Source organism: Cebus imitator, unplaced genomic scaffold, assembly GCF_001604975.1.
Source record: "Cebus imitator isolate Cc_AM_T3 unplaced genomic scaffold, Cebus_imitator-1.0 Scaffold55, whole genome shotgun sequence".
Classification (NCBI taxonomy): domain Eukaryota; kingdom Metazoa; phylum Chordata; class Mammalia; order Primates; family Cebidae; genus Cebus; species Cebus imitator.
Window position 1 is genome coordinate 2,541,366 of NW_016107370.1, and position 9,620 is coordinate 2,550,985.

General features: G+C 45.5%; 1 protein-coding gene across 3 annotated transcripts in view; it reads right to left on the minus strand.

Annotated features, from left to right (window-relative positions):
* The window catches only part of CCBE1 (collagen and calcium binding EGF domains 1), a 275,934-nt gene that overhangs the window by 40,501 nt on the left and 225,813 nt on the right, over positions 1-9,620 (minus strand). For all 3 annotated transcript variants that reach the window (XM_037738624.1, XM_017528843.2, XM_017528842.2), the window contains exons 4-5: positions 4,687-4,821; positions 1,981-2,133 (exon numbers count right to left, since the gene is read on the minus strand). In XM_037738624.1, coding sequence (XP_037594552.1) covers positions 1,981-2,133; positions 4,687-4,821 — 288 coding nt within the window. The remainder of the gene's footprint in view (positions 1-1,980; positions 2,134-4,686; positions 4,822-9,620) is intronic.

The following is a 9,620-nucleotide window of genomic DNA, read 5'->3' on the forward strand; positions in this document are numbered from 1 at the left end:
ATTGTGTGTGTGTGAAGGTAATGTGTGTGTGGTGAAGGTATTATGTGTGTTGTGAAGGTATTGTGTGTGTGGTAAAGGTATTGTGTGTGTGTGAAGGTAATGTGTGTGTGGTGAAGGTATTGTGTGGTGAAGGTATTGTGTGTGTGTGAAGGAATTGTGTGGTGAAGGTATTGTGTGTGTGTGTGTGTGAAAATATTGTGTGGTGAAGGTATTGTGTGTATGTCTGAAGGAATTGTGTGGTGAAGGTATTTATTTGTGTGTGATGGTATTGTGTGGTGAAGGTATTGTATGTGTGTGTGAAAGTATTGTGTGGTGAAGGTATTGCGTGTATGTCTGAAGGAATTGTGTGGTGAAGGTATTTTTTTTGTGTGTGAAGGTATTGTGTGGTGAAGGTATTGTGTGTGTGTGTGAAGGTACTGTGTGTGGTGAAGGTATTGTGCATGGTGAAGGTAATGCGTGTGTGTGAAGGAATTGTGTGGTGGTATTTTGATGATCAAGGCATTGCCTGAAGCATTAATATTAGTTTAGGGGTTCTCTTTCTCCTTTTTCTTTCTTCTTCTCTTTCCTCTTCCCCACATCCCTCCCCATTTCCTCTCTGCCTCATTCTTCTTTTTTCCTCCAAACTCAAATAAGGAAATAATCCAGTCTTCAGGCTGATCATATGCTTGAGTGACCACACATCTCAGCTGAATGTCGCTGACATAATGTAAATCAGCTTCTCAGCTCTGTGCTCAAGCCCAGCTTTTAGACATTTTCCAACTGCCTGTGGACTGATACTTCTGTGAAACACAATGATGAACCACTACAAAAATAAGTGTAAAATGCAAGCATAAATTTTTGGATTTAAACAAAACTCCTCTGTCAGATTGATGTAAAAATTTCTAAACACTCTCAATTTTTGTTTTTATCCAATTGTGAATCTTGCCTGTCCATAGACCATATTTTGAGTAGCATGGATACAGATTGTTACCTTACATGGAGATGTTTCATGTTTATATTTCAGCCCATTTTCTTTGGGAGAACACAAACAGCGTTTCTGGCCTCTTCTCTGCTAATCTTAGTTTGTCTAAACACATTCTAAGCTCTACTGATCTCTCCATGAACACAGCACTTCAGCTTGGTGGAGCGCTTCCTCCAGTACACACTAGCTTACAACCCTTCAGCTAATGGGCATCAATTTTACTCTTTCTCTTTAGAAAGACTTTGAGCTTGCATTTTCTTTCCTAGGTCCCATTTACCACTCATATATGTGCCCCCACCTGCCCAATTGTCCACTTGTCCTCTGAGGTACCTGGTTGGGCTAAGTGCATATATAAAAAGTGTATGTGTTATATATATTACATATAACTACATATATATATATATATTTATTATATGATATGATTTAGCAGTATAACATATATATGTATTTAGCCCACCCAAATCTCATCTTGAATTAAAACCCCCATAATCCCCATCTGTCATGGGAGGGACCTGGTGGGAGGCAATTGAATAATGGGGGCAGGTTTTTCCTGTGCTGTTCTCATGATAGTAAGTCTCAGAGATCTGATGGCTTATTAATACAAAGGGCAGTTCCCCTGCACACACTCTTGCCTGCTGCCATGTAAGATGTGCCTTTGCTCCTCCTTTGCCTTTCATCAGGATTGTGAGTCCTCCCCAGCCATACAGAACTGTGAGTCTACTAAACCTCTTTTTCTTTATAAATTACCCAGTCTTGGGTATGTCTTTATCAGCAGTGTGAGAACAGACTAATAAAATACATAATTATGTATAATTATATATAGGCGCTTGGAAACTTTAGACATTAAACATAATGTGGCATACATTGTATATAAAATTATATATCATAGAATTACATAAATATATTTATGTATACAATTATATAATCACCTCTATATAATATATAAATCCCCAAGCTGGTTATATGTACTATATATAAAAATATGTAATTAGGGAGATGTGTAGACTTGCCTTACTCACCAGTGTCATTGGGGTATTTGTCTTCCCTGGTACACGTCTTCCCATCATCTTCCTGAATGTAGCCTTCCCGGCACTCGCAGCGGTAGCTGCCCAAGGTATTGATGCAGATGTGGGCACACAGTGTCCCATTGCTGTTGGCACACTCATCAATATCTGGTTTGAACCAAATGTAGAGAATACTTAGACAATTTCTGAGGATTCACTTCTAATACAACAGATGACATGGGGCTTGGCTTCTCTCTAAATGACAACACAGGACACTTGTATGGACCTTGATCAGAGAAGTATGGAATAAGGTAGGGAGCTAGAAACATGGGTCATTCACAAAAAGAGCACTTTTGGCCAAGTGACCATGGTTACAGGCTGAGCAGTGAGGGGGTTCCTGGCTGTGGTTCTGCCACTCCCAAGTCATATGGCTTAAACTGCCAGCCTTCAGAGATCTCACTTACAGAACAACGACAATGAAGCCTCAACACTTCATAGGACTACTTAGACATGAAAATGAGATCACCAATGCCAGCACTCACTTAAAGACGCAAACATTACAGAGACGATTTTTTGCAAGCACCCTACTGTGCTGAGGATTTTTAAGTTTCTCTTTATGGTGTAGGTTCCACACAGCATGATGGTGACCCACAGGTCACTTAGGAATGGCCCCTTCCCAGTTAAAAACCATGATGACACCTGAGAAAAGCTACTTCTAATAAAAGAAAATAGTCATGATGGGTTTAATGTAAAGAGTCTTCCCCAGGAAGTTTCTGCCCCAGGCAGAGCCCTCGTGAGCTGTGGAAATGAGCCATGGGACCATCAAACAAGTCCCCATGAAGAGCCCATGCTTACTGTGCACATCATGGACTTGGCTCCCTGCTGCATGGGTGGAAACAAAAACATTTCCCACTGTGAGAAGAGTGACAGGCCCAATTCCATTTCCTGTTCACTGGTTGAAGACAGTGGGTAGCAGCGGGTGGGAGCCTTGGTACGTAGCCTCAGACTGTGCACATGTGCCGGGCAGACACAGGCTGGCCCTGAACTTGAGGATGGCAACCACTTCCCAGCCCCTCCCTGCACAGGCTTCCAGGGACCCGGGCCCTGTGTGTGCTGAGGGGAGGGTGGTCATCTGGACGCTGCGCTAGCAGTACCGACTATGTCTTCCGGAGACCCGATGCGGCAGCTGCATCCTCCTCTGCAATTCCTCAGGGTCACTGCCTTTCTTCAGGTGTTCTTGCCCTAAACCTACATGTGATGCTGCCTGTACTGCCCGGAGAGAAAGAGGAGATGATGTTGAAAGCAAAGATTGAAATAGAACTCTTAGTAGAAAGCAAGTTCTGCTGGTGCCTAACCCCCAAACAAAAAGAACAGGGGGCTGGGTGTAGTGGCATATACTTGTAATCCCAGTGCTTTGTGGGGCCAAGACAGGAGGGTCCCTTGAGCCCAGGAGTTTGAGTCCAGCCTGGGCAACATAGTAAAATCCCATCTCTAAGAACAACGAACAAAATCAGCTGGGTGTAGTGCTACGTGCCTGTAGCCCCAGCTACTCAGGAGGCTCAGGTGGGAGGATCGCAGGAGCGTGGCAGGTCGAGGCTGCAGTGAGCCATGATCATGCCACTACACTCCAGCCTGGGCAACAGAGCGAGACCCTGTCTCAAAAATAAATAAATAAATAGGTACTGTAGCTGCCATAACTGAAGTAAGTGCCTTGTGCCTGGGACCTGAGCCTTCGGAATGGCCTGTGCCTCTCCCTGCAGGAGAGGCCAGAGATCCCTGCTCCATTCACTTGGGAATCATGATCCCATTCTCTGGCATTGTGGGGCACCATTCCCAAATGCTGATAGGGAGAAACCATAGGAACTACGATTAAAAGTACTCATAAATGGTGCTCCCGAGAGCCCCTGCTAGGGTAGAGAAAGAGGGGTCTCATGACAGCTGGTTTATCTTCCGCTAGGGTCTACCTAGGAGTCTCTGTAGTTTGTCCTTCATCCGATTCTTAAATCTCACCATGCCTACGAATCATTAGAGGTGTCTGTGTAGATACTCATGTCTCTCAAGAGCTGTGATTCACTAGGTGTGGAAAAAAGGCCGAGAATCTTTTGTTTTCCCTCTGAACAAGGACCCCAAATGTTTCTCAGGTTAGCCATGAGCTGACCACACTTTGAGACACATGGTTCCAGAGGGAAATGAGCCATACATCTGCCTTAGAAGCTCAGAGAATGCATGGCTGGGACAGCCAGTTTGTGAGGGTGACAGCAAAGAGGCCGGTGCCGTGGATGGTGCAGGCTCGGCTCAGCTGCAGCCCAGGTGGCTGGCATCAGCTCCCGCCGACTCCCTCCCAACCTATCTGCCATATGGCTACTTCCTTTTTCCCCCCAATCATCTTCTAAGAGAATGTTTATTCTTGTTCTGTCTGTGTTTTTAGGTTTCTGACCAGTTATATTCTGTTTTACATTATCCTGGTTTATATTTGGGCATGTTCCCCTCTGCTCTTACATCTCACTGCCAATTAGGATCTCACGGGTGCCAAAACCCGGAAGAATTTCTTGGGCCTAGCTGGTTTTAGTAATTGTGATGAAAGGCAGTGAGCCATCCCCAGGATAATATCAAACACAACTTCATCCAACAAGTATGAGAATTTAAGGGTCCAACCGAGGGCAGAATATCTGAACAAGGCACATCCTTGGAAGCTGGAAACAAAGCACATTCCCAACACACCCAGGCAGTACGGCTTCTCCCGCTTCCGGTGTCTCTCCCGGTCATATCGGTATCCCGGATAACAGGTACACAGCACGCGGCCAAAGTTGTCTGTGCACTGCTGTTCACAGGGAGCCTCGGCACAGACGTCGTAATCTGAAAAAGAAAAGTGAGAGCTCACATCAACCACCGGAGGAGGCAGGGTAACCTGGCTCTGGTCTGGAAAGGACTTTCCGGGCTGCGCTCTGCTCAAGGGCACGTGTGAAGCATGGACAGGTACACTTAGAGGGACAGGAACTCTTTTGGGCTGTGGAGTATCTTCTAAGAGCACCGCAATGGGTAACTTTTCAAAAAAAGATATAAATCTTTTAATAAAAAATAACTACATTTTTCAAAAAAGGCTATTTAGGAAGAAGAATGGCGTGTTGCACGTTTTTTTAAAAAATGTAGTATACTTTAAGTTCTGGGGTACGTGTACAGAATGTGCAGGTTCAGGTTTGTTACATAGGTATACACGTGCCATGGTGGTGGTTTGCTGCATCCATCACCCTGTCATCTACATTAGATATTTCTCCTAATGCTATCCCTCCTAACCCCCCTCACCCCCTGCTATCTGTCCCCTAGCCCTCTCACCCCCCTGACAGGCCCCAGTGTGTGATGTTCCCCTCCCTGTGTCCATGTGTTCTCACTGTTCAACACCCACTTATGAGAACATGAGGTGTTTGGTTTTCTGTTCCTGTGTCAGTTTGCTGAGAATGATGGTTTCTAGCTTCAACCATGTCCCTGCAAAGGAGATGAACCATCCTTGTTAATGGCTGCATAGTATTCCATGGTGTTTATGTGCCACATTTTCTTTATCTGGTTTATCATTGATGGGCATTTGGGTTGGTTCCAAGTCCTTGCTATGCAATGGGTAATTTACATGGCATAACATCACTCATGATTCTTCCCCTAGGTCACCTCATTATCCTTTGGTCTTTGTCACTATCCAAAGATAAAAGACTCTTAGGAGGGCCAGCCTCTGCAGACTCCCTCAGGGATGGGGGTGCTGTTTTGTCTTGTTCACCAGCTACTGCAGAGACAGGGGACTCCTCCCAGCAGAATACTAAAGAACGGCCAGCTGGGGTGACAGGTGGTGTTATCATGTGGGAGGAAGGTGTGGAAATAAAGCAGCCTCAGAGAGGTATGAATGGGGCTTTGTGTCTACGTCTGGTCTTATGCTGCTAATACAGACATACCTGAGACTGGGTAATTTATAAAGGAAAGAGGTTTAATTGAATCACAGTTCCACATAGCTGGGGAGGCCTCACATCACGGCTGAAGGTGAATGAGGAGGAAAGCCACTCCGTACATGGCAGCAGGCAAGAGACTGTATGCAGGGAACTCCCCATGATAACCATCAGATCTCGTGACACTTATTCACTATCATGAGAAAACCACAGGAAACACCCACCCCCAGGATTCTACTACCTCCCACTGGGTCCCTCCCACAACACATAGGAATGATGGGAGCTACAATTTAAGGTGAGATTTGGTGGGGACACAGCCAAACCATATCACTTTGTAATAGAAATGTACATGAGTTATAAGAGAGCTGATGCTTATGTGTGTATTGTGTATTCTGTATCAGCGTGCATCCTAGGGGGTTGATATCTCATGCTGAGAAGGGGTTGGGTGAGTCCCAGTGGCTAATGGTCTCTTTCCAGCCTTCAGCCTGAGCAAACTGGGGTGGATGCACTGCTTCTCATAAAGAACTAGGGCATCTGCTCCTCTCAGTTCCTATGAACTGGTATTTAATGAGGCTCTGAAGGGACTTTGGCTCTAATTCAGTAGCTCAGGCTCAACAATGACTCCCAGACCGGAGCCAGCACCTCATTAATCCTTGCGCCATCTCCTCCAGGTGCTGACAGATAAACTATCCCTGGACACAGAGCGAGTCTGGCTTTGCTCCACCACATATGAAGGCGAACAGGTAAGCTGTCAGCTCCCGATGCAGGCAAGGTTTGTGTGACAAGGACTGTGCCATTCTCACAATAACCTGGAAAGCTGCCCTTGTTGAATATTCGTCCCCTCGATCGTGAAATGATGCCTGCTTTGCCTGCAAGGTGTTCTGACTAGCCCCGCCAGCTGTCTCCGGACACTCATGTTTCCTCCACTCGGCATTATCTTAGGCAGCCAAGGTTCTGTGCCCTTTTTGTTCCAGAGCATGATCCTGGCATGACTGGCTGTGAGTTTCCCTGTCAGCTGTTGCCACCACTGAGCAGCAGCTGGGAAGAGGAAGAAGGCAGAGAGGCTGTCAAAGTGTTTGTGTTGATCATGGGGCCCTATAAGGCTTGTTGTGAAAAACAGTTCCCTGTCTCTCCTACCTTTCCTGCTTCCCTGAGGAGCCACTTCCAACTCTTCTAGATGATTCTTTTTATACTCACTAATGCATTTCTAAATAGCTGACTTGCATTGCTTCCTTTTTATTTTAAATCCTCTCTATTGGCTTCCAGTAACGGAAGAGATGCATTTAACTGTTTCATGGCCTCCTGTCCCCCGCAATCACACCCATAATTTCCTATTCCCTCCTCTGGCCAATACAGTCATGATGAAACTTGGGTTTGATAATCTTAGTATTTGTACCATCATGACAACATAAAAGCGATTCTTTGCTGAACCTGGAAGTATGCTCGAATTGCTTATACTTTCTTGAAGACCTTTTTGTCTTCCCTGGAATTAAAATAATTATCTTGTATATTTTGGGGTGCCAGTTGCTGAGCTTTCTCTCTCAGCTTCCAACACCCACCTTCCTCTTCCATGGGCTACTTTGTGACTTGGATTCTGGAGACCACATTTTTCCCTTGTCAGTTGCCAGCCTCTTAGTTTCTGCCAGTGACATACATAGAAACACAGACAGAAACTGACAGGGAGGCTGGAATAGGGAGAAGGGATTATCCGCCTTTTTCTGTTTTGCCTCCTGGGGTTCCTCTTCATGAAAGCCTAATATCAGCCTTTCTCTTCCATCCCACTAGTAGAGTGTTTCAACAGCAGCTGCAAGCTGGGCATGGTGGCGTGTGCCTGTAGTCTCAGCTACTCTGGAGGTTGACGTGGAAGGCTTGCTTGAGGCCAGGAGTTCAAGATCAGCCTAGGCAACATAGTGAGACCCTGTCTCTACCAAAAAGAAAGCAGGAGCAGCAAAATCCAGCTTGTATTTTTTCTAATACTTGCAGAATTGGCCTCACTGTATCCCATTTCAGAGACGCCAGCACCAGCCAGCCATCTGGTACTTCCTTCTCAAAGGTCTGGGTCCTGATCCACTAGTAACTTCCTCTGAGTTCCAAGAAACAGGGCTTGCTCGTCAGCACCTCTTCCTCAGAGGTCTGGGTCCTCCAAACTTCTAAGTTTTCAGTGGGCCAATATCTTCTGTTTCCCTAGCCTATAGGCAGCAGCTGCTTCCTGCAGTTGTTACCTCCATACTTACTTTTCCTTCTGCATTTTTGGTTCTCAATTTCTAGATAGCAATTCTTCATATTAATTGCTTTCTGTTAAATAAGTGGTGAAGGCTCTGTTTCTGGACAACTTCAATGTAGAACTCTGTAGGTCTGCTGCATAGCTGCCTCTCGGTCTTGAACTCAAGTAATCCTCTTGTCTTAGCCTCCCATAGTGCTGGGATTACCAGCACTGTGCCTGGCCTACAGCTGCCTCCAGGAATGTGCATTCATCATGAACCTAGGGATGACCATCACCTCCCTCTCTCTTGTGTTGGATTCCTGTTTCCTGGATCCCACGTGTATTAGTCTGTGCTCATGCTGCTAATAAAGACATACCTGAGACTGGAAAATTTATAAGGGAAAGAGGTTTAACTGATTCATAGTTCCACATGCTGGGGAGGCCTTAAATAATGTAAGAAGGCAAATGAGCCAAGTCACATCTTACATGGTGGCAGCCAAGAGAGAGCGTGTACAGGGGAACTCTCATTTATAAAACCATCAGATCTTGTGAGATTTATTCACTATCATGAAAACAGTGTGGAGGAAACTGCCCCATCATTCAATTGTCTCCACCTGGCCCTGCCCTTGACCTATGGGGATTACAATTTGATGTGAGATTTGGGCGGGGACACAGCCAAGCCATATATCCATGTCTTTCTCTCTTCCACTTAACTTCCTTATTTTAGTGGAGAATATTCTCCATTGGCTTCTTGAAAAATGTGATAAAAGAGGTAAAGTTTTGAGATCATGCATGTCTAAAATATCTTTTATCAGCCCTTATGATTACTACTGATAGTTTGCACATATAATTCTAGGTTGGAAAACTTTGCCTTAGAATTTTGAAGGGATTGTTCCATTGTCTTCCAGCTTTCAATGCTGCTGTTGGGAAGTCCTATGAGATTCAGATTCTTGAGCTTTTGTATGAAGCATATTTTTTCCCTCTCTGAACATTTTTAGGATTTATATGGTACCACTTCAATCTTTGGTAAAACCTTTTTATCTGGAAATTAATATCCTTGATTCTGAAGACTTTTTTTAAAAAATTATATCTCTAAGAACTTACTCGTTCCACCACTCATCTTCCAACCCTCCCACTATTCCCCCAACTACTTACCTTCCAGTCCTTCCACTATTTCCCCCCCACAACTCACCTGCCAAGCCTCCTATTTCCCCCCACAACTCACTTTCCAAGCCTCTCACTATTCCCCTCAACTACTCATCTTCCAAACATCCCATTATTTCCTCCCCCAACCACTCACCTTCCAGCCCTCCCACTATTCCCCCCCAACTTACCTTCCAACCCTCCCACTATTCTCCCCGAACTCACCTTCCAACCTCCCCACTATTCCCCCCAACTACTCACCTTCCAACCCTCCCACTATTCCCCCCAACTCACCTTCCAGCCCTCCCACTATTCCCCCCCCCACCCCCCCTCCCGCCCCCCCACCATTCCCCCCAACTCACCTTCCAGCCCTCCCACTA